Consider the following 25,129-nt stretch of genomic DNA (forward strand, 5'->3'; position numbering starts at 1 on the left):
AAAAATTGTCCTGAGGAAGAAGTCCTGAGGCCAGTTCTAAGTTTTCTCCTTGAGTCTGAAGCATTGTGCATGAAAAACAAAACAAAACTGGGTTTGCTGAGAAGCAGGATGGAAAGACCTTTTGTGCAAGACCTATACACACAGAGTACCACTCGTTCTACGACCCCACCTCCCAAACACTAGAAAGGCAAATGCTTTGGGGCTAAAAATCTCCACCTTTCTGCACTGCAGGGATGCCAATGCACCAGGTCAATGCGCCATCCCTTTGAAGCACAGAGATGCCGCATCGGTGTGACAGCCCTCTTGCTTCCCAACCTCACCTGGCTATGGGTTCTCACCTGGATGGACCTGCAGAACAAAAACCTGCCGTGCACCTAAAACCCCCTTTCCCCCCCCCCCGCCCTTGCTAAAAAGTTTTTTAAAAAAGGACTTCAAAAGGGCTGTTAACAAGAGGACCATTCAAACCTTAAATGAAATAATTTGGCCAACCTTGGCTCAGATTAGAAAAGGGCCTGTTTAGACCTGAAAGGGACATCTTTTCTGCAGAAGATGCTGGCAAGCTGGTGGGCTGAACAGAGGACGCACGTTGACAACATGCACACACATACACACATACCCCTCTCTCAGGTTGAGAGAGGGACCCATTGTAGCTTGAGTCTCTTTGAGAGTTCAGGGTTTGCATCTACCGACAGGAGATCCGGCCTTGCCCAAAGTCATCTTTGCCAATGTGCCAAACGTTTGCCTGAGAAAACATCTCCTGGAGGAGTCATCCGTGGAAAGAGGTGACGTCTCCCCCCAATTGCTTTATCTTTTTTTTTTTGTCTACAGAGGAAAAACAGGGAGCTATGGATGCTCTTCCCAAGTGATGCTTTAATGGAGGTAAGTAGGCTGGTTCCATCGGTACCATGATCTGAAAGACACGAAGGCAACACTTCAGTTGTTTCCTTGGGAAGGTGGGCACCTCAAGGGCAGCGGTGGGATTCTGCCAGTTCGCACCAGTTCGGCAGAACCGGTAGCTAATTTTTTGTTGCCCAGGCCCAGAACGGACTTCTGGAAGTGGCATCCACAGAGAGAACCGGTGGTTCACATATATGAGTCCCACCACTGCTCAAGGGGCAATATGGAAGAAGGCCAAGCGGGCGATGGTGCCTGGTGTGGAGTTGCCAAGCATCTCCCCTCAAGAATAAAAAAATGTCAGCATGAATCACTCAAGGGCGGGGGAACCAATTCAGAAGGGCAACCTATAGTTTGTGCCCTCCTATTGAGTGATTTGCTTTGACAGTTATCTCCTGATTTTCACTCAAGGAAACATCAACATTCTTCTCCCAGACTTTGACACTTTTCTCAGGGGGGGGGGAGAAATAAGATGATTTTGAAGTCTAGCTAGCATTTCAGTGGTGGTCTAGAGCCATCATAAACCTCAACTACGTAAACTAATATTGGAAGACTATTGCATTCTTTAAGGGATAGTTGTCACTTTGATCTAGGCGCCAGGCTAGAAACTGGAAGATGGGAAGTTCAAAGGCTGCCTTAGACGTGAAAGCTGGCTGGGTGACCTTGGGCCAGTCGCCAGGAGACTGGGAGTTCTAGTCCTGCCTTAGACCTGAAAGCTGGCTGGGTGACCTTGGGCCAATCACTAGGAGATGGTGAGTTCTAGTCCTGCCTTAGAGTTGAAAGTTGGCTGGGTGACCTTTGGTCAATCACCAGGGGACTGGGAGTTTTAGTTCTGCCTTACTGCAGACATGGAAGCCAGCTGGGTGACTTTGGGTTAATCACCAGGAGACTGGGAATTCTAGTCTTGCCTTAGACGTGAAAACCAGTTGGTTGACCTTGGACCAGCTACCCTCTCTCAGCCTAATCCACCTCACAGAGTTGTGTGAAAAATAGGAGGAGGAAGGACTGTTAGATCTGTACACCGCCTTGAGTTGTTTATAAAAATAATAAAGGTGGGATATGAATTTGAGATAAACATTGGACATTTGAGATAAACATTGGACAGGACACTATCCTGGATGTGTTCCCTAGGAGCAACTGGCAAGTTTCTTATTCATCCCTATTGTCCACGTGTCTCTCTTGGTTTTATACCCAGAATCCTCTTGTCCCATAGAATAATGCAAATAGCAATGTCCTTACCCAGAAGAGTTGAAACTGGATGAATTGATGGCTACTTTAGAGTTACTTTGAGGCATGCTGGGATTGTTGGTGTGAAGTCCTGTGCCAGGCGATGAGGACCGGCTTGCATGGCCAGGAGAACAGGAAGAAGACACTAGGAAGTCGGGAAGAATATCAAGAATAATCAGGAAGCACAAGAGAGGCAGGGCTGTGTGTCCATGTGTTTCCGTGGATATTGGGAACTTTAAGATGTGAGTTTTCTCTCTCACACTCACTTTTCTTGTTTGCACATGAAAAGCAATTTACCACATTGGTGTCTTCATAATTGCTGAAGTCTAGTAGCTGAAGACTGTTACAGTGGCTGTTTTAACTTCATAGAGGCCATTCGTTCGTTCATTCATTCATTCATTCATTCATTCATTCATTCATGTCAATCAATTTATATGTTGCCCATCTCACTATACAAAATAAAATTTGTGGGCAGGGTCAAAAGTGTCAAGATGGAGGTTGCAACTGTGTCACTTAAGCCCTGCCTCTTTTTTAAATTGTATGCCAAAAGATAATTACACTTGTCATTTGAGTTTTCAGCCCCTGCTCTGGCTGAATGCCCTTGGGTTTGACCTTACATCAGGGAAGACTTTCCTTGGCCAACCTCCAAGCATCTGAGGCTAGGGAGATGTTGAGGGATACCGTTCTCCAAGCCCCAAATCCTTGAAGAATCCCGGGTGGTTTCTTTTGATGATGGAGTGTACATATGTTTTTAAAATAAAGATATAAAATGCCAGGCTTACAAAAATGTAACAAAGCAAATAAAATAAAAATAAAAATGGACCCATTCTTGATAGAACTTACCTGCGCCATGCATGGAACTGTGGGCAGAAAGAGAACCCAAAGATCCTGAGGTAGGAACCTGCAAAAGAGGTGGAGATAGATCTGGTTGATTGACTCTAGAGGTTCTAGAGCAGGGGTGTCAAATTCGCCATGTCACGTGATGTGTCGTGACGGATTGTCACTTTTTCCCCCTTGCCATAGCTGGGGTATGCGCAGCTTCTGCGTGATGCATCCGGCCCACAGGCCGGCAGTTTGACACCCCCGTTCTAGAGGTTCTGGGCTCTAAACGTTGCCCAATCCTGAGCATCACACATGGCGCTCGAGAAGAAGCCATGACTTCCTTGTCATCTAAGGCAGGGTCCCCAACCCCTGGGCCATGGACCGGTACCGGGCTGTGGCATGCCAGTGACTGGGCCACACAAACAAGCAAAGCCCCATCCTTGGGATGCAGGCAGCACACAAAACGACGCACTCTCTGGTCTGCAGAAAAACCTCTCTCCACGGAACCGGTCCCTGGCACCCAAAAGGTTGGGGACCTCTGATCGAAGGCCAACCCAGCCCAGACAGGACTGCTCTAGAGCAGAGATTTGAGCCACATGCTATCAGGGATATGCTCAGGAGAGTTTGCTTGGTCAATGCACATGTATAGGGCTTTGGTTCTTCGACATTCTGCATTTACTGATTTTGAAACTGGAACGGTTGACTTTGCTTACATGCCCAACACTCAGACTCTTAGAAGACGGGCAGGAAGCAGCAGGCATGAGTCAGTGGAAGATGCCATTGCCAGTGACTCAGGAAAAAAAAGTTTCCAGGTCTTCCCAGTGACTCAGAGCCAACATGGAGCCCTTCTTGCTGGCAACCTGTTGGGGAATCCAAAACAAGGAGTCGTGCTGGCTGCGGAACTCATGTCGCACCTGGAACAGGTGGGGGAAGGAAGAGGAGAGGGGGAAGTCCCTTCCAGTCTATCGAGTTCTGCTCACAGTTTCACTTGGATGCCAGTCCTTTCCTTAAAGTCATTGTCATCACGGCTGCACAATCTTTCAGAAGGGAACGTTGCAGGGGGAAAGAGTTCCTGGCTGGCTGGCTGGCTGGCTGGCTACAGACGTGACCCCTCCCAGCTGTGTGGCTGAATGAAAACTCCAGGCATTTGTCCTGGAGGCTCCTGGGCATGGTAGTGTGGCAAGCATGGGGATGGGTGGAGCCTTGGTGGAGCAGTGGGCTAATGCCTCCTTAAGTAACACCAGCTGCCTGCAATTAGTGCAGGTTCGAGTCCCACCAGGATCAAGGTTGACTCAGCCTTCCATCCTTCCAAGGTAGGTAAAATGAGGACCCAGATTGTTGGGGGCAATTAAGCTGACTTTGTAATAATGCCGCTTGGGTGTGTGTGTGAAAGCCCTAATAAGCAGGCATATACATAGAATGAAGGCTACTGCTAAGCTTGTAAGCCGCCCTGAGTCTTCGGAGAAGGGCGGGATATAAATGGAATTAAAATAAAAAAAATAAATAAAAATAAATGGGGAATCAGAGCTTTCCACTACTTTCCATCAAAGGAAATGCACATTTGCTCTGTCGTAAATGATGGAGGATGGAGGCCTTTATTTATAGGTGGCGGCTGATCAAGACGGAAAGCGAGAACTTCCCGACATGCAGCACGCTGGGACTTTCCACCCAGGAAACTTTTCACTCTTCTCCTTAAACCCCCCATGGGGCCTTCATCTTGTTCCCAGCTTATGATGAGATGGGTTGAAGTTGTCCTGAGCTGGGCTCTGGTCTTGAGCCTCCCTTCCCTTATTTTTTTTTCTTTTTCTTTCCTGCCTGTCCCTCCCTCCCTCCCTCCCCCTCCCTCCCCCCCTCCTAGAGAAAAAGGGACCCAAGCAGCCCTCCTTACCAGTCTGGAGTTGTAGAGGGGTGACTTCATGGGGGAGGGCATCGGACAGCTGATCCGTTTTTCCTTCTGCCTTCGGTTGCAGAACCAGACGCGGACCACTTCTTTCTCCATGGCCAGCTGTTCCGCAATCAGGGCGATTTCCTCCGAGCTGGGCTTGGGGTTCTGCTGAGAGAAGGTCCACAATAAGAACGAATGGAAGGATGGAGCGGAGCAACCTTCCCCGTCCTGTCAGCTTCGGTGCTAAGGAGATTAAGAGAGTACGGAGTCCAACTTCTAGGGTCCTTCGCCTGCCCGTTTTACAGAAGCAACTTTCGGTCGAGCCAGACGGAAAAAGGGAAGCAAGGTTGTCCCTCCTGCACCTCCAAGCTTCTCCTCGGGCAACTCACTGCTTCTTCTCTGGGCTGGAAACAGTCCTGAGTTTAAAAAAGGGCCAGATTTCTCCCTGCTGTAACACCAGCTGCCTGCAATTAGTGCAGGTTCGCATCCCACCAGGCTCAAGGTTGACTCAGCCTTCCATCCTTCCGAGGTAGGTAAAACGAGGACCCAGATTGTTGGGGGCAATTAAGCTGACTTTGTAATAATGCCACTTGGGGTGTGTGTGAAAGCCCTAATAAGCAGGCATATACATAGAATGAAGGCTACTGCTAAGCTTGTAAGCCGCCCTGAGTCTTCAGAGAAGGGCGGGATATAAATGGAATTAAAATAAAAAAATAAAAAATTATTATTATTATTATTTATTTAACTTATATACCGCCCTATTCCCGTAGGACTCAGGGCGGTATACAGGGCAATTAAAATCATACCATACAAAAGTTAAAAAATTTAAAACAGTTAATTAAAACAGTTAATTAAATTTAGGGCCCAAAATTTAAAAAGTTACAACATTAAAACCCAATTAAAACCCCTCAGTCTTGGCCCGACAGCTCAAAGAGCCAAGTTTTCAGGTCCCGGTGGAATGAGCGGAGGTCGGGGGCAGTCCTAAGTTCCATCGGAAGTTGGTTCCAAAGGGCAGGCGAACCCACAGAGAAGGCCCTCTCTCTGGGAGTCACCCGCCGGCAATCCTTTACCGGCGGTACCCTAAGAAGGCCCTCCCTGTGGGAGCGCACAGGACGATGGGAAGTTGATGCCGGCAGCAGGTGTTCCCTCAGATAATCCGGACCCAAGCCATTTAGGGCTTTATAGGTCGTCACCAGCACCTTGAATCTCACTCGGAAGGCAACCGGAAGCCAATGCAGCTCGCGGAGAAGAGGTGTTACACGGGAGTATCGGGGAACTCCCATCACAACTCGCGCGGCTGCATTCTGCACCAGTTGAAGCCTCTGAGTGGTCCTCAAGGGCAACCCCATGTAGAGAGCGTTGCAGTAGTCTGGCTTGCCTTTTGTGTGTGGCGTCTTTCTGCTTATCCTTGCTTGCAAAGATGCTGCTAAGAATGGTCAACTTCCATTCAGCTCTGAGCATCCCTGCCAGGACACCTGCCTGTTTCCCTTCAAGGACAGCCATACTTACGTCCTGGAACCGTTTCTCCAGCGTGGAGCGAATGTTGGTCTCAATGCTGGTTCGTTTCTTTCTCTTGCGCCCAAACATCTCGCTTACGGAGGGGTAGGAACTGGGGCTGCTGACGGACGAGTCCAAGGGGGAGGATTCTGTGGAGAAGGGGGGGGGAGAGAAGAGGCAAGCCATTTTTTTTGTTGTTGTCGTTGCAATTCACTTTGTCTAACTTGATTGGCAAGAGTCCCTTCTTTCCCTCTGAATGTTACAAAAGGGCAGATCTGAGTCTGTCGTCGTGTTTTTCTGGACTGTTCGACGTGACATTTCAGCAAGAGTCCTAAAGATGACGAAAGTTGGCATATTCTGCAATTTTCTGCTTGCGCACCCCCCCATTCCTCTATTTTGCTTGTATTTGGGGAGTTCAAAACACTCTGCTGACCCCTCGTGGCTCAATGTGCTCATCACAGTCACACAGCCCAGTTTGGCTTAAGCACATCTGCAAACCTTTCCTCGCCCATTTTAAGTGCGTTGAACGTGCATGGGTTCTTAAGGTAGTTCTTTAGGGCATTGAAATGTGCTTCCCTCCTTCCAACCCCCCCCCAAAAAAAACAACAATGGGAAATATCCAATGAGCAAAGAGTTAGAAAAGGAAGAAGGAAAGGAAGGGGGGAAAAGGGTGGGGGGAGGCATTGGCTTCCAACTTCCTTTGGTGCAATAGAGTACCAACTTCAAACCTCAACTTTTTACTTTTACAAAATGATATAAACTAGCCATTTTGATAACATCAAATCTATCTAACTGGTAAAGCCCACAATCAAAATTTCATTTTCCCCCCCACCGTAAGCATGCTTCTCTATTCCCTTTTCCTTTCCCCATCTTTCCCCCTATTTACTTTCTATTTCGATTGTATCGTATATTATAAACTAATAAAAATTTTAAAAAGAAAAAGAAATGGAAGAAGGCAAAACATTTTTTTTCTTTTAAACATCCTGTAATCTCTTGCATTGGAGTGGAGTTGGGGGCAACTGAACAAAGCTGAGCATTGACCGGCCAAATCCCCTTCCTGACACCTACAGAGAGCTCATAGCAAATATATTCTCTTTGTGCCCAGAGATAAAAACTATCTGCCACTACCTAGGATTGAATTCTAGGTCACCAAGGTGCTCTGAAGAAGGCAGAACATTGCTGAACTTGCTTAAATATATAAATAAATATATATATATAAATATAATCATACCTGCATCACTCAGCCACTTCTCCAGGAGTGGTTTTAGCTTGCACATGTTCTTGAAGCTCAGGTTGAGAGCTTCAAAGCGAGAAATGGTGGTCTGGCTGAAGTCATTTCCATAGAGTTTCCCCATAGCCAGACCCACGTCACCCTATGGAGAGGAAAAAGGGTCAGAAAATGGACTAAGGGACCTGGGAGAGCAGACTGTTTTACTGGCTGAATATTGCATAGGATTCTTCTCTTATCATGCTCCTTTTGAAGGAGCGTTGTCTTAAATCCAGGGCCATCTTCCTTTTGAGTACATTAAATATTAGTCATACTGTACCTAATCATTGTAATAGAATGATGTAACAGGGTTAATTACGATCTGCTAATTATACTCACTATTATAGTAATGTAAAGCCACAGACTATCTTTGTAAGGAGCATGTAGGTAGAAATTAGAAAAATAACTAAATAGGGGGAAAACTAATTAGAATTAAGAGATTATATATTTGTTGTAAAAAAAAGTTCTTCATTGATTAAGCCTCAGGTCATTTACAAGAATAAGGAAAGGAAGAAAGAAAAAGAGGAAGTAAGAAGGAAAGAAAGGGAGGGAGGGAGGGAGGGAGGAAGGGAGGAAGGAAGGAAGAAGCAAGAAGTAAGGAAGGAAAAGAAAAGAAAGAAAGAAAGAAAGAAAGAGAGAGAGAGAGAGAGAGAGAGGGAGGGAGGGAAGGAGGGAGGGAGGGAGGGAGGAAGGAAGGAAGGAAGGAAGGAAGGAAGGAAGGAAGGAAGGAAGGAAGGAAGGAAGGAAGGAAGGAAGGAAGGAAGGAAATGTGCAGGACTCAATTCAAGGAGAGCCAAAGGCTTGGGCCAGGGACGTCTCCAGAGAAGGTCCAAAAAATCAAGATGGTGGGCACGCCTCTGTGGCTTAAACTTTGGCCCTCTTTTCCATGCTCTGCATGTGTGCACCTTCCTGCTATTTCACTTCCCTCTCTTAGCACAGATCTGGAAGGCTTCTCCTGGTGCCCCTGCACTGCTGCACCTGGGAGCAGAAAGGCCTTTTCTTCTAAGCAAAAGTATGTGAATTGTCCAGGTGAGACCCTCTCACCTGCGTAAACCCCAGTTTGATGCGCCTCTGCTTAAAAGTCTTGGCAAATTTTTCCAGCTCTTCCAAATCATTGGCTTCATCTGTTGCCATGGAGGACGACAAGTGTTTGGCCACTTGTAAGTGTTGAGGGGCCTCCAGGTGAGGCTCCAACGATGACCCAGGGTGTCCAGGACGTCCCACGGCCTGTTAAAATGCAAGCCGTTGTGGAATTGTCATTGTACTGCAGCTGCAACTCATCCTTCTCCAACCCTTGACAACCTATTCCAGAATTCCCAGCCACATGGGTCCAGACCAGTGGTGGGATTCAGCCAGTTCTCACCAGTTCGGTAGAACCAGTAGTTAAATTCTGCTGCGTTCAGAGAACCAGCTGGCTTCCAGAGGTCAAGTCTAGGTCTCGGAGGCCTGGAGGAGGCCTCCCAGGCCTATAACGGCCTGCTGGAAGTGCATGGATGCCACTTCCGGAAGTCCGTTCTGGGCCTCAGAGGCCCAGGCCTACATCAAATAAGGTATTTGAATCCCACCACTGGTCCAGACACATCTGGAAGAGCACCCCGTTAGGAGAGCATCATGGGGTCTACATCGGCAGGCCAAACCACAGAGACCTTAAGCTTCTGAAGCTCCCGCAAACCAGCCACTTCTTTTCAGTCGCTCTTGTTCATGGATGGTGCCATCATGGATGTTCAGCAAGACTGAATCTCATTAGGATTAGGAGATCTATGGAGATTTCATGGTTGTCCCAAAGGTGCTTTTTTCCCCCAAAGGCAACTTCACTTCCTTGGGTTTTTCTTTTCTTTAAGTGTTTTGCTTCTCATCCAAGAAGCTGAGCCGAAGAAGCTTCTTGGATGAGAAGCAAAACATTTTCAAAGAACACCCCCCCACCCCCCACCCCCAAGAAAGTCCAGTTGCCTTTGGGGGAAAAAGCACCTTTGGGACAGGAGTAAGAGGGTGTCTATCAGGAAACCTCAGGTTAAATAGGACAGACGGAGAACCTGAAGAACATCCCAGCAAGAGTGAAGTTATTTCCGTAGGATTGGCAAGAAAAGTCCTTGAATGGGTCCCTATAGTTATCAGGCATCCAACTCAAGTTGAAGAAGACCTTCTTTTGAGTTCCATGATCTTAATCTTCTGGGGCATTTTAATGAGCTATTGTGCCCTGCAGACTTTTCAGAAGCGGAGGCAGACATTGAGACAGACGGAGAGAAAGAGACAGAGATGATGCACTTCAACGGTGAGCAGGAAACTGGTTGTGTCAACCTAGGCTTGGCAATAGGATTATGAACCTGCCAGGTGAAAAATTTCATCACTGGCGATTTCTGTAGCATTGGGGATGTGCTTATAGAACTTTGAACATCTGAAAGTCCAAGGAGAAATATGGACCTCTTCAAAATTGCGCTTAGAAGAACTCAAAATAACAGCGTTGGAAAGATTTGGGTATGGCTAGTCTAGATAAAAGAAGGACTAGGGGTGACATGATAGCAGTATTCCAGGTATAGGGTCTTCTGCTTGAGTTGGGAGTTGGTCTAGAGGACTTCCAAGGTCCCTTCCAGCTCTATTCTGAATTTTTAATTTAGAATTTAGCAAGGGACGGTGGAAGTCCTCTGGACCAACCCCTTGTTCCAGCAGGAGACCCTATTCCATTTCAGACAAGTGGCTGTCCAGTCTCTTCTTAAAAGCCTCCAGTGATGGAGCAACCGCAGCTTCTTAAGGCAACTTCCGGTCCACTGGTGAATTGTTCTCACTGTCAGGAAATTCCTCCTTAATTCTAGGTTGGTTCTCAGTTGAACAGAGTTTCAGCCAATGACAACCCTTATAACAGGGTTGTCAAACTCAATTTCATTGAGGGCCGCACCAGCATTGCGGTTGCCCTCAGGGGGCTGGGTGGGTGTGGCCAGGGTGGGCGTGGCCTACTGGGTGGGTGTGGCTAGAGTGCGTATGGCCTACTGGGTGGGCGTGGCCAGTTCTACATCATTGGCATCAAGGGTGCCTATGGGGGCCTGGGCAGGAGTGGGACAGATCTGAGGGTCTCTGGCAGAAGGAGGGTCTCTGGGCCAGGGCCAAGGCAGTGGGGGCCGTTCCCTCACTGTTTCCAGGATGGCTTCGCGGGCCACATGAAACCACTTCGGGGCCCGGATCCGGCCCCCGGGCCTTGTGTTTGACATGTCTGCCTTATAAGGACAACAGCAGGAAGTCAATGGATGGGACTTACCTGAGATGCTAAACTGTGTCCGTGCTGTGGGAGCAAAAGCCCACTTTGCTGCTGAGGAAAGGAGAGAAGGTTCGACTGGAGAGCTGAAAGAGAGGGAGGAAAATGTTGGTCAGATACTTTGGTTCCACCAAGCCCAGCCATATCCAGATGCAGATCGTGGTCCCATATCCCCAATTTTAGAGTCTCAAGAGATGCGTCTCCTCTTCTCCCCTTATTCCATTCCTTTGGTGGCAAGGCGTTTCTTCCCTTCTCTTTCCCCGGTGCAACATTTCACAACTTGGTTAGTCATCTAGAGAGAGATGCTTGTGCAAATTAACCTCCCCCCCCCACATCCCGCAGCTCACTACCACAAGTTGGAATTGCTCGAAATGAAAAGTAGAGCGATTCTGAGGGCCGGAAACGAAAGTGTCAGAGCAGAGAATCGCTCTTGACCTCTGATCGTTCCATCCCATGGTTTTAAATTCAGAAGTAAAGTTTGTTATGTCTGGCAGGCTTAATCTTAAGAAAACGACCTAGAATTATAGGTCGTCCTCCACTTACAATTCATTTAGTGACCACTAGAAGTTGCCAGGGCACTGAAAAAGTGACTGATGACTGTTTTTCACACTTATGACCGTCGCAGCGTTCCCCACAGTCACATGATCAAAATTCAGATGCTTGGCAACTGGTTCATACTTATGACGGTTGCAGTCTCCCGGGGTCACGTGATCCCCTTCTGACAAGCAAAGTCCATGGGGAAGCTAGATTCACTTTGCAATTGTTGTTCTTGTTGTTGTTAGTTGTGAAGTCGTGTCCGACCCATCGCGACCCCATGGACAACAATTGTATTGCTCGCTTAACAACTGCAGTGATTCATTAACAACTGTGGCAAGGAAGGTCGTAAAATGGGACAAAACTCACGTAACTTAACTAGCAGCAAAAATTTTGGGCTCAATTGTGGCTGTAAGTCAAGGAGTACCAGTGCAGCATCTACCCACCCCACAGGTTGCATTACAACTCCCATCACTCCCAGCCAGGTTGGAGCAAGTTCAGTCAAATGCCACCATCCCTGTCTCACAGGCACGTGGCTGTGACAAGGAGGCAATTTGCTGGAGGCGACTTGATGACAAAGGTGAGGCAACAGCTCCTGAAGTCATCCATGCTTTGAATTGCCTGCCATCAAACGGACAAATTGGCAGGTGTCTTCCTGCTTCATGGGGCCTCTGTTAAGACTGAATTGTTGCAGGAGGCGAATGGGTGTTTTTATTTAAAAAAAGGGCAGCACAGCAGAATCTTCAGCCGCTGTACGGACTCTTCTGGTTGCACATCATGTGTGACAAGTCAGGACGGTGGTTGAAGACCCACATTTCAACTGCGCTTTGGCTGGCACCCTCGTTCATACTTTTTCATCCATAATTTCTCAGTCTTTGGGCTATGATCAAGTGCAGTGTGTGGTACTATTTCACCCAACTCATCTCCTTCAGAATAACAGTAGAGTTGGAAGGGACCTTGGAGGTCTTCTAGTCCAACATCCTGTTCAAGCAGGAGACCCTAGACAAGGGGTCTTCAAACTTGGCCCTTTTATGACTTGTGGACTTCAACTCCCAGAATTCCTCAGCCAGCAAAGCTGGCTGAGGAATTCTGGGAGTTGAAGTCCACAAGTCATAAAAGGGCCAAGTTTGAAGACCCCTGCCCTAGACCATTTCAGGCAAATGGCTGTCCAATCTCTTCTTAAAAACCTCCAGTGTTGGGGCACCCAGAACTTCTGCAGGCAAGTCGTTCCACTGGTTGATTGTTCTCACTGCCAGGAAATTTCTTTTTAGTTCTAGGTTGCTTCTCTCCTTGTTTGGTTTCCAATGTTGCTTCTTGTCCTGCCTTCAGGGGCTTTGGAGAACGGGTTGACCCCACTTCTTCTTCGTGTCATCCCCTTAGACATTGGAAGTTAATTGTTCTCACTGTCAGGAAATTTCTCCTTCGTTCCAGGTTGGTTCTCTCCTTGATTCTGCTCCTGCCTGTCACTGAAAACTGAGTCACCACGAATTACCTTTGGGTTTCTATTGCTGGCCTGTGTAATCCTGATCTTGCACCTCCTTCAGCAAAACCCTCGCTTTGCTTCTGATGTCATGTCTCCCAGGGGCAAGGAAACAAAACAGAGCTGTTGAAACCACCACAGGGTAGGAACTGGTTCGGGGGTTTCATGCGCCTGGAAACTTGCAAATCAGGGCCACGCTTGTCAGCACAATTAGACTCACAAGTCCTGTGTGGCTCTGGAAAGGCTTGGCGACTGCTCCATCCATTGTTTAATCATTTTACAACATTTGAGCCAGATAGGATCTAAATGAGCCAGATGTAAAAAAAATTAGCCCCATGGCTTTGCTTCCTAGCTGTAGGGTGGCTGGTTCGGCCTGCTTGGGTAAGTCTCTTCCTGGAGGGCGGGGGGAAGGTTTGGGCAGAAAAAGATGAGTGGTGATACCATACACTTGCTCTGAACTTTGACTCTGGAACCATTTGCTTTTTTTAAAAAAAAATTGGAATTATAAGGAAGCAGAAGAAACAACCGTGCTGATGAGCTGGTCATTCCAGGGTAGGGCAAATGAGCTCTTTGGTGGCTCAGCCAAATTTTGGGTCTTGGTGGGCTGGATTGCTGGTGATCTTGGATTCTGAAATGCCAGTTCTACTCATAATAAGACCGTGTTCATCCCTAACCTGAGAGTGGATGAGCAAGTGCAGCTGTTGTGTGATCAAAATCTGGTTGGATAAGGGTGTAATGCTGTCCTGATGGAAATAAGGACTCCTGAGCTTGTGGTCCTTCAGCAGTCTTGACATTAAGGCCGGGTAGAAAATGTCTACCTGGGACTCAGGATTCTGCTGCTGAGGCAAGAGTTACAATAGTATGTTGAGGGGAATTTTGGACGGGTGGGCGGAACAAGCTGGAGAACGTGCTGGTGTAGCTGTCTTGGTATCCAGGAGAATCCCTAAGAGGTTTGAACAAGAAGCTGCCAGCAACCATCACTGTTGCCAGGAAGTTCCTGGAAGGACCAAAAGGCTTTAGAAACAGGAATTAAGCATTTCCTGGAGAAGGCTGCTCAGTTCTTGCCTGGAGAAAAGATTGGACTCTTAGACCTCAGAGAAGGGAGAAGGAGCTGAAAGAAGTAGTTCCTGACTACTTGAGGAATTGGTGGTATGACTCAGGACTAGGGGACAGCATCTACACAAGGGTTTCTCAACCTTGGCAACTCCAAGATGCATGGACTTCAACTCTCAGACTTTAAGAAGCCCACCCATCTTAAAGTGGCCAAGGCTGAGAAACACTGACCTACACAGACATTATAGAAATCAGCCAAAATCTAAAGATGTTCACCTTACCTTGTTGTCCTGCCGGGCTTTGAGAAAGCAGGAATAGTGGGACGGACTGCATAGGCCCTGGAACTTGCACAAGTTGCTGCAAAGTATGAAGAGAATTCACATTCTGAAGGAGAAGAGGACAGGTCAGACACACTAGGACACCCTTCCACAGCCAGCCCATCACTGGGCAACTGTCCCTCTTCTGCTTCAGATGCATCCTCCCACTTTCTGCTTTCTCCTTTTTCTCTTTCCCAAATAACAGCACATCTGCAAATGTGTGGCCATTCTCAGCTTGCTCTTGGCTTGAGGAGCAACACTGGAAGCCCAGGTCATAGAGCCCTTATTGAATTAAGCCATTGTTTGTGTAACCAAGGTCTTTTTTTGGGATAGCCCCTTCCTCCCAAGCCCCGACCAAGCCCCAAATCAACGATGCTTTGCCCAAATGCCTTGGCTTATGAATTGGAGTGGCTCTCTCAAAAAGGTGTGGCCTAAACTGTGATTCTTAATGTGACATAAGGAGTGGAAATATTAAGGTATTATTAAGCATGACTGGCGAGTAATCATCTTTACTTGGTTTAATTTTAATTAAATTTAAATATAAATGAAAGCAGAGCTAATTAGTTCTCTGGCCCCACCCTATATGGGGGAGAGTGTCCTTTTATCACTCAAAGGCTAAATAAGTCTCTAGACCAGAAAAAGGTTGCCCATTCCTAGCATAAACCAGGATCCCCCTAGGACGGTGACTGGGTTTACCCATTGCTCAAAAGCTAGGACACATTATAGTTTCTTTCATGCAGTACAATGTGGTATCCAGCCATATTGTGATATCCAGCCCAAATGGAAGATAGGACAGCCATTTATCCCAGATGGTCTAAGGACTCCTGACTTGGGCAGGGGGTTGGACTAGTTGACCTCCAAGATCCCTTCCAGCCCTATGATTGTTTGATTCTAGATGAGCAAGAGCTTTTGTAATCTACATCTTGAACCTCACTTAAAAACTTTACAAATGCCAATAGCCTCATCCTCCATAAATGTCCACGCTGAAAACCACCTCTTTCATCCAGGAATTCAAGGAAGGAGGTTGGCCTCCATGCTCCCCTTAAATCAGTGGTGGGATTCAAATGTGTGAGCAACCAGTTCTCTGTGTGGATGCCGCTTCTGGAAATCCATTCTGGGCCTGGGCAACAAAAAATTAGCTACCGGTTCTGCCGAACTGGTGCAAACTGGCAGAATCCCACCACTGCCTTAAGTGCTTCAGCCTTCCAGGACCACCTCAAGACCTCATGATGAGGAAGTGGGAAATATATTTCTATTTATTTTTCCACGCCATGCGTATATCTCCCTTTAGAGGCATAGCTAAATGTTTGTGGAGATTCTCAGTCCTCCAGGTCATGGTTATCCCAAAGGTGCTTTTTCCAGAGTTTGTTTTTCCTTCAAGACGTTTTGCTTCTCATCCAAGAAGCTTCTTCAGTTCAGTTGAAAAAGCACCTTTGGGACAATCCCCCTTAAGCTACAAAACCTTCAAGGAAAGGTCCCATGCGTAGACATTTTCTTTCCTTTATACAACCAGGATGCCCTTCCTGCCATCCACGTTAAGACGGCCTGGCAGGTTCCACTCAAATGTGTATCAGAACGGGACTATCTTAGTCTTCCAAGGGCCTTCAGATCAGGCCTCTGGGGAAGCCTTGTTGTTGAAGTCATCATCTGTGCTTGTATGTGTGAAGATGCCATCTCTTACCCCAGGAATTTGTCCTCCGGGCATCATAGGAGAGCCCTGGGGTAGGTGACTTGATCTGGAGGAGAGGGACGTTTGCAAGGAGTCGCTGAGGTCTTCTGTTTTAATCTGCAAGGGGGAGCAAAGTGTCACCATAATGTCACCAACACCAAACATATCTGAAAAGCACCACGTTGGAGAAGACTATGTGGTAGCTTCAACTGACTTGATGTGGGGTTCAGTCTACTCAAAGTGATTGGATAGCTCTAAATTTCTAAATGTTTAAAACAGAAAATTTCTAAATGTCTAAATTTCTAAAACAGACCCCCCCCCAGACTGATTTCTAAAGAAATATTTGAACATTCACTCAAGGGATTCTCAACCAGCTCTCTTCACAGAAGCCCTCTCCTTATGAGATACGTCAGATACCATTTATTTGTATCTTTAAAAAAATCAATTCCGATATTTTGCTTCTTAAGCTAAGCTTCAGTTGGCAGACCGCTTGCAATCCTGACTCCGAAGTAATATCCTGTCCATCAGGATGTTCTCCCACCAACGACATAAATAGTCACAACATTTGAGTAATGCCATGCCGATGTACAAAAGAGCATCATAGCTTGTGCCAGACATGTCTGTATAAGCCACTTGGTATAATCTCTTTGGAAACAAAGTCAAATGTTTGTCTAATGACGTCTGCATTGATCAACAGAGGAAGGAAAAGATAAGAGTCATCCAAATATCTGAGTGGCCTCAAGAAGCTGTGGGCGCTCCAACACTGGAGGTTTTCTTAGAAGAGATTGGACAACCAGTTGTCTGGAATGGTACAGGGATTCCTCCTTGAGCAGAGGTTGGACTAGAAGACCTCCAAGGTCCCTTCCAACTCTCTGTTATTTTGTTATTCTGAGTTAAGTTGGGCCCAGATTCATGAGCCAAAGACAAATCAAACTTCTTTCCATGTCCCCAAAACACATTTTATGGAATATTTGCACACAGAAACTACTCCCTAGGCCAGGGGTGGGGAACCTTGGCTCTTTTATGACTTGTGGACTTCAATTCCCAGAATTCCAGAGCCAGTCATGCTGATGGGAAAGGGAGAAGTTTCCAAGCTGAGCCATGCTGGCTTAGGAATTCTGAGAGTTGAAGTCCACAAGTCATAAAAGAGCCAAGGTTCCCCAGTCCTGCCCTAGGCATCCAGTTGGTCTATCCTTGACACTGGATGACTGTGACTAATGATCCTTGAACGATAGATGGAGAACCAAGCTAAACTGGAACCACAAACTGTTTATGTACAAGAAGAAGATTGGTGCAATTTTTCAGACTCCCTTCTCCTGCGTTGCTTTCTTCAATCATCCTCCTTCCATCTTACACGTTTTTCTTGGAAGAAACCATACCGCTAAAAGTTTACTCCTTCTAGATTCCTCTGGAGAAGGAAAAAAACAACCAACACGATCGGAACCTGACTCTATCCCAGAGGTCTTCAAACCTGGCCCTTTTATGACTTGTGGACTTCAACTCCCAGAATTCCTCAGCCAGGCACGCGTGCCTGGCTGAGGAATTCTGGGAGTTGAAGTCCACAAGTCATAAAAGGGCCAGGTTTGAAGACCCCTGCTCTATCCCATAAGGGAGCAAGTTGTCTCCATGTAGTATTGTGGAAGAGAAGGCACTTCAAACCCCTTTGACCTATTCTAGCCTGGTTGAAGATGGATGACGCAAAGGAGGAGAGAAGTTAGTCTCCTGCAGCAAAACCTGGCTAAGATGTTTACGGTGCTTTAAAGAATGAAAAGAACAAAGCAATTATAAATTGGTGAGCCTTTAAGATGCCATCAAGCTATTTTCTCTGTTTGTTTGGCTCACGGCATTTTCCCCTGTCATTCTACCTAAGTATACGGTGCTCAAGGCAGGCGGCAATGATGCCAAAGGCAGAACAGGCAAGTTGAAAGCCCAATTAAACAATCATCCACTTAAAACCTAAAACAATAATTATACAATAAAACCATCATCATCAAAACCACTGAAAAGGGTAAGTCGCAAGGATTGCACCTTGGTATCCTCTGTGAAGGTGTGGCCTGATCAAGCTTGGTGGGTGGGGGGGGGAATAATGTTTTGCACCAACCTCCTGCATCCCCTTTCCCCCCCCCCTAATTTGTCTTTGAAGTTTGCCGAGATGCCCTTCTGCAAGGTTTGCCAGGAAAGGAGGAATTAAATTAAATGAAACAATTAAAAATAGAAGATGTTTGTGTCCGGAAAAGATGGAATTCTGTCTAGATCAGTCATTTTCAGCTTGTAGAACTCCAAGGGAGGGGGAAAAAAAGAGATAAATTATCTCCATCATAGAAATTAAATTGGGAATTTAATTGGGAACAGCTGATAGAATATATTCAAAGTTGCTGGAGCTGTTGCAGGTGATCCTCAATTTACAACCATTTTTTTTAGTGACTGTTTGAAGCAGGAGTCTTCAAACCTGGCCCTTTTATGACTTGTGCACTTCAACTCGCAGAATTCCTCAGCGAGGCCCGCTGGCTGAGGAATCCTGGGAGTTGAAGTCCACAAGTCATAAAAGGGCCAAGTGTAAAGAGCCTAGTTTGAGGTTACAGTGGCATTAGAAAAAAATGAATTACGATTTGTCCTCACATTTATGACCATTTCGACATCCCCATAGCCATGTGTATTTGCAACCAGTATGTATTTATGACACTTGCTCTGCTCCGAGATCACACGATACCCATTTGGGACCCTCCTAGCCAGCTTCTGACAAAAACAAAGCCAACCACATGACTCATTTAACAATGGCAAGGATTCTACTGGAATTTCCCTTTGACTATGGAAAATGCATTTAGTAGTTGTGGGTCACAGGCTGTTGTTGAAACAGGTGTTGATAAAAGTTTAAAACTAATTCAAAATAGAAGTGTAATTACTTTGCTTCTGCATACTTATTGTAGCCAAATAAGTATTTCATAAGTATAATAAGTCTCCAAACATTTTCTGATATTTTGAGGGAAATCTCGATTCTATAGTAATCCTCAGTGAGCATATTCTGGATTTGTGTAGGATGTTATTTCTTTAGTGTACCAAATTACCTTCTGGAGCAAATTGAAAAACTGTTCGATTTAGTATTTTTGATTGAAAGCTTTGATGATCCCACTTAGAATTCTGTCAATAGTTATATATATATAACAAATAAAGATTTGTTCCATGTTTGGGGCCTAGCAAGGTAATCTAAATAATTAACAATATATATATATATATATATATATATATATATATATATATATATATATATATATATATATATATATATATGTGTGTGTGTGTGTGTGTGTGTGTGTGTGTGTGTGTGTGTGTGTGTGTGTGTGTATTCTTTAATTAAATATATATATAATTTTAGGGTAGTCTTTAAGTAGGCTTTCTAAAAAATATCTATTTTCTCCCCCCACAAATGATGGCTTAAAATAGCTAAAAGAATAAACCCATGCAATCACAAGCAAACCTTTGCATCTAAAATGTTCTAAAATACTGAGAAATATCAGAAATAAAAGACACAAGACGATAGAACAGGTCCTGCTAAAGAAATGGAAAACTAAGTAAATGCAATTATTAAATCAAATCTTCAGCTCTTCTGAACTGATTAATACCCTGCTTCAGCAAAACAGAACGGGATCATTTTATGTGATTAAACTACTTAGTGATCAGTTACTTCTGCTCCCAAGCTCTTTCGACTTGCCCCAGCCGTCTTTTTCTTTTTATCCCATTATTAATCTAGGGTAATTCTCTTTGGTCGCTCTGAGTCAGCAGAACTCAGCAAGTTCGTCAATCATTGCAAAACGATAAAACACGAGACACGCAGCCCTCCTACTTTTCAGCAAGTTGCAAAGTCATCCTTTCTAGAGGTGATTGTTCATTATATTCAGCTTTATTCTGAGTCCTGTATGAATGTTTTAATTTGTAATCAGCAAAAAGTTACTTATTCAACCCAGAGTCTAAAATGACTGAAGTCTACCGTTGCCCCAAATTGTCTTTCGTTGTGTTTTTTTTTGTAAATGCATTTTGTTATTATACAATTAATATGTAACCTGGGTCAGCCACCTGGGAGAAGATGCACATATCTTTCTGATAATAATATAATCCCATTGCCAAGCACACATTCCAATGGCTTCCTTCCCCATCGTTGCAAGTTAACACGCATTTAGAAACAAAGGACAAGTTTGCCTTTATCGCACCAACTTTTCCAAAGTTACATAACTGTCAGACAAAAAAAAAATAAAAAGGCTTGTAGTTCAAGTCAGAGGCTGACACTAAATAAAAGAGCCGGACTGCCTAAGTATTATTTACTAGATTAATTTAAATCCATCCAGTGACAAATGTTCTGGGGATGGATGATGCAAGAAAAAAAAAGTAAATGGTTTGCTCATATTCCAGCGTAGGCTTGTCTCCTGTCCTCTGGCTCCATCTCTCTGAAAAAGCGTGCTGTGTGAACCCTGAAATCTGGGGCTCCAGAAGAGTAAGAATCTCCCCAATTAAACCCGAAGCGAGAAAGCATCCCCCAAGCCGTTAGTGCAATACACCCCAAGACCAGCAGAGGGCAGGAAGAGTTCTGATATAGAGGAGGGGGGGGCAGGGCGAAAGGGAATTAAATTCTACCAGGGATTTGACTCTGGAGTGTTCAGCATGTTTTAAAAATGGTAAAACACGGAGAAAAGTCCTTTTATGGTGGGGAGGATATATTGCAGGAGAGAAAGAGAAAGAGAGGAAAGAAAGAGAGGAAAGAAAGATAAAGCTATGTTCCGTATCATAGACTATTTCATCAAAGAGTAGTTTGAGAACACCCTTCCTTTGACAAGAAACTATAGGTAGCCCTCACTTTACAGCCACTCATTTAGTGACTGTTCCTCGCACTTACGGACCATCGGAGAGTCCCTATAGCCAAGTGATCAAAATTCAGGTGCTCAGCACTCAGCGTGCGTTCATGACAGCTGCCATGTGCTGGAGTCCCATGATCACCCTTTGTGACCTTCCACCAATTTGTGACTTCCAACAGGCAAAATTCAATGGCTTCGCATAATGACCTAGTGAGTCATGCAACAGCTGCGGCGATTTGCTTAACAACCGTGGTAAAGACAGGTAGTAAAATTAGATGTGATACAAAGAACAACTGACTTGCTTAGTAATGGAATTTGGGTCCCAACTGTGTATGTAAGTCAAGGACTAGGAACTGGAGCTAAGAGAGAAGCTTCCTGACGAGGAGAACACTTAACCGGTGGAACGGCCTGCCACCAGAAATCGTGGGTGCTCCATCACTGGAGGTTTTTAAGAAGAGACTGGACAACTGTTGGGCCCGAAATGATATAGGGTTTCCTGCCTGAGCAGGGGGATGGACTAGAAGACCTCCAAGGTCCCTTCCAACTCTGTTATTCTTTCACTCTGACTATCTGCAGCATATCGGCCATCACTCACCATCTCCCGATCAGGGCATTGAATGCGAATTAAAACATCTCCAAAACAAGATTGTTCCAAGGAACAGGAGCCCTCATCTGCCGTGCAACTGATTCTCCTGCCAAAGGACTTACATCATTCTGACCTTTTCCTAACATCATGAGATCTTTTCTCAGCCAACATTATGAGATCTTTTCTTACCCATCAGTCCAACCGTTGTCTGAGAGGAAGAAGCGGAGGAAGAGACCCTCTCCCTGAACTAAGGATAGCAAGAAAAGGTATACCTCTTATCCCTTGTTCTTCCTCAGCACGTTGCCAGGAATGTTCTTGCATCACAAATAATTGGCCCTTCTCCGCAGCCACAACGCCTGAAGGTCCGAAGGAGCTGGTCGAAGATACATGTGATCTTTTCAAGGCCAGCTCTGCTACACAAATCCCCCCCCACAGACACACAAAAAAATCCAGCAGGTAAAGAGAAAACGGAGAATAAAAAAAAGAGGTTGGCTCGTAGAACAGAACTTTCTCCTTTCCCTCTGAACAAGACAGTCCAATGGCCTGGAAGGAACGAAAGAGTTTTCCAAACTGAAATCAATTTTTCCTGCTGCCAAAAGCGAAGAATTTGGAAGGGGTCCAAGCACAACTGGGTGTGTTGAATCTCTGCTCTAAACAACACGGGAAAATAAGGGAAGGTTGGCATTAGGAGGTGCTTGTCACTCCTGTTCCTTTAATGCTGAATTGTGGAATTGTTTTCCCCACTCTTGGTGTCCAACGGTGACCGTGGAGGACCCCAAACCATCTGGAGAACTTCAGATTGGCTCCGCCTGGTTTCTACCTTCCTCCTGAAATTTGGCTCATCACCTGTCACGGATCAATCAGAAATGCAACCAAACCACAAAGGCTGGGATGCAGAGCCAACCTTTTTACAAAACCCCAGTTGCATATTCAGATCCATAAGAAAATCGGATGCAGATTAGCAAGACAAAGACCCAAATCGTGTTAGGCTTTCTGACATCCAAGACTTAAGTGCGTTAGTCAAATCAACTTAGGTGTAAAATAAGAAGAGGTGATTCAAACTTTCCTTCCGTGCCAGTCTTAAGCTCTAGAATATTTTGCAGGAGAACAACACAGGGAACCAGGATGGCTGTAAGGTAGTCTTTGGCTTTTGACCAAGGTAGCTCTCTGAAGATTATGGAGATTACAGAGCAGTATTTCCCCCATCTTTCTAGCTGCTACAGGAAGAGGCAAACTAAATCCATGGACTTTCCTCCTGGGGTTCATCTAATGTAGGACATTTCAGGAAAAGCTCCAGGAGAATGGAAAGTAGCACACCAAATATAGGTTCTGAGCAAGGCCTGTGGAAAGAACTAGGAATCACAAATGCTAAATGTTAGGCCCATCATGATTTTCATAATTTTCATCTTATTTCTGGGCCAGTTTCCATCTTGCTAGCTACTGTCAGAGAGAGAGAGAGGGGGGGAGAAGGAAGGAAGACAGTCTAGATTTTTTTTTTAATTTTAATTCCATTTATATCCCGCCCTTCTCCGAAGACTCAGGGCAGCTTACAAGCTTAGCAGTAGCCTTCATTCTATATATATGCCTGCTTATTAGGGCTTTCACACACACACACCCCAAGCGGCATTATTACAAAGTCAGCTTATTGCCCCCAACAATCTGGGTCCTCATTTTACCTACCTCGGAAGGATGGAAGGCTGAGTCAACCTTGTTATCATGTTAAGCCAAACACTATACATGTTGTATGAATCCTGCCAATTGGCAAACCACAACTAAAACAAAACTGAATCTCCATGGGTGGACTGGCTAGGAATTTTCCTAAATCATGGTTTCAAGACTAATGGCTACTAGCCTCGGTGTCAGTGTGGCTACCTCTGAAGATCATCAACTGGGAGACTAAGAGTCTTCCTGGTGCATTTGGTGGCCACTGTGAGGATAGACTACTGGACTAGATAGGCTTGGGATCTCACCCAGCAGGGCACAGAGTATGTTCCTACATTCAAAAAATCCAACATATTGCTCAGCCAGAGTTTGAAACCTGTTTTGGATGGCAAACTCGACTCAATAAAAAATGGTGGTGTGTAGAAGAATTTAGTTCCAAATTCATGTTGAGTCTCCTGTAATAAAGTCATTAAAATGTAATTTGTGTTGTGGTTTATTAAACAGATAATCTTTTATAGTAATTGGGATGGTTACGAACCTAATTTACATCTCTTTAAATGTCTTTTTTTAGAAAAATGCTTGATGTCAGTGGCTGGAGAGTAATTTCTTTCCTAAGTGCCTACAAAACAGAATGGTTTGGTTTAAACAGCAGGGTGAACCCAAACCAAAGGAAGCACATGATGTAATTTCCACCAACAGATTTTTCTTCTAGTTATTCTGGAAAAGTGTCACGTAGGCGATGCTTGACATATGTGATAGCAGTTCCATTCATGAAAGGGGAGCCATGCTTCTACCACTCCTGTAGGTAGCTAATTTCGAGAAATTATCTATTTCTTTTTATCATCTACTGTACATTTTTCTAAATCTGGGGGGGGAAATTCCTCCTCTTCTCTGCAACCTCTTTCGTTCCAGTGGAAACTAGTGAAATTGCACTAACAGAGTTGACAAATTCTAGAGGAAAATTAATAGAGAACTATCAGTGAGGTTGTATTGCTCCAGAAGAATAAATACAGACATCTTAAAAGTGTGCAAACCCACCCAAACCCACTAAAACGCACACAGCTGCAGAGGGGTTAGTTGGGAATGATGGATGTTGAAGTCCAACATATCGATGGAGGCCACCGGGTAGGGAAGGCTGCTACGGAAGGTGCCTGCACTGATTCATTTGGTCACTCCAAAATGTGTCCAAACTGATGGAAAAAAACAACAATCAACAGCTCCTCGAACAACAGATGGAGGGAGATGGAAGACGATCAAAGCCGACTTGCATAACCCGTTTGAGGAAGGTGTTTCATAAACATTTCACAAGAATTACGAAGGAACAGCATCTCCCAACCTGCCTGTAATTACTGCTCAAGCTCGTCCTTAGCAAAAGGGTGAAATCGTCAGAATTCAACTAATAATAATCGGTGGAGAAAAGCCCTCTTTGTAATCGATCCATAAACCTTTGGCAACCAGAATAGCTCAGGAAGACATGAGATAAAACCCGCTATGTGAAGTTCGGCTTCAGCCTGCACCAGTTACGGGAAAAAGAGCGATGCCTGGCCAGGCCCGAGAGGGAAGGGTGAGGAGAACTACACTGATACAGGTGTAGATAACCAAAAGTAGGCAGATGCCTCCAGACCTGTCAAACCAACTTGGGAAGTCTTATTTACTCTGCCTTCTTGTCAACATGAAGCCAATTCCTCTTGCTTAACTTTTTTTTTTGGAAAAAGAAAGACCTGTTGACATTCTTATTAAAATGCTTTGGAAAGGGTTACAGTTTTGACATCTGCAACCTTCTCTATGTTCCTCTTCTCTAGGGGAAGCTCAAGTTCCTTAAGTTGCTTCATGGTGGACCTACCTAATATGGTCCACCTCTCAAATCCCTAAGTAGATTCTCCGCATTCTCCCTGCTTCCCTTCTGACGTTCACATTCATTTCCATGTTTGTGATAGGAAGATTCTCCAAAGCTTTGTTTATCTTGTCTTCCTTTTGCACAAAACCTTTTTCACTGGCCAACCTACTGTCTCCCAGACCTTCCTCAATCCATGCATGTTATTCCAAAGCTTTCCCTCATATAGACACCATAACGTCAAATAATCCTAACTTGTAAATCCTAACAGCTTTGCTATTGCCACAGTGACATGTGTTAACTTGCATGGT

General features: G+C 45.2%; 1 protein-coding gene across 1 annotated transcript in view; it reads right to left on the reverse strand.

The window, feature by feature from the left end:
* Positions 1 to 870: 870 nt before the first annotated feature.
* Positions 871 to 25,129, reverse strand: part of POU2F3 (POU class 2 homeobox 3) — a gene marked incomplete at both ends in the record, with an annotated part of 56,155 nt that continues 31,896 nt past the window's right edge. Inside the window, 10 exons of the mRNA XM_083368131.1 lie at positions 871 to 910; positions 2,134 to 2,266; positions 2,965 to 3,022; positions 4,832 to 4,993; positions 6,338 to 6,474; positions 7,557 to 7,698; positions 8,637 to 8,819; positions 10,843 to 10,925; positions 14,188 to 14,290; positions 15,905 to 16,009. Coding sequence (XP_083224257.1) covers positions 871 to 910; positions 2,134 to 2,266; positions 2,965 to 3,022; positions 4,832 to 4,993; positions 6,338 to 6,474; positions 7,557 to 7,698; positions 8,637 to 8,819; positions 10,843 to 10,925; positions 14,188 to 14,290; positions 15,905 to 16,009 — 1,146 coding nt within the window. The remainder of the gene's footprint in view (positions 911 to 2,133; positions 2,267 to 2,964; positions 3,023 to 4,831; positions 4,994 to 6,337; positions 6,475 to 7,556; positions 7,699 to 8,636; positions 8,820 to 10,842; positions 10,926 to 14,187; positions 14,291 to 15,904; positions 16,010 to 25,129) is intronic.

Source organism: Vipera ursinii (genome assembly GCF_947247035.1).
Source record: "Vipera ursinii genome assembly, chromosome: 8".
Taxonomy (NCBI): Eukaryota; Metazoa; Chordata; class Lepidosauria; order Squamata; family Viperidae; genus Vipera; species Vipera ursinii.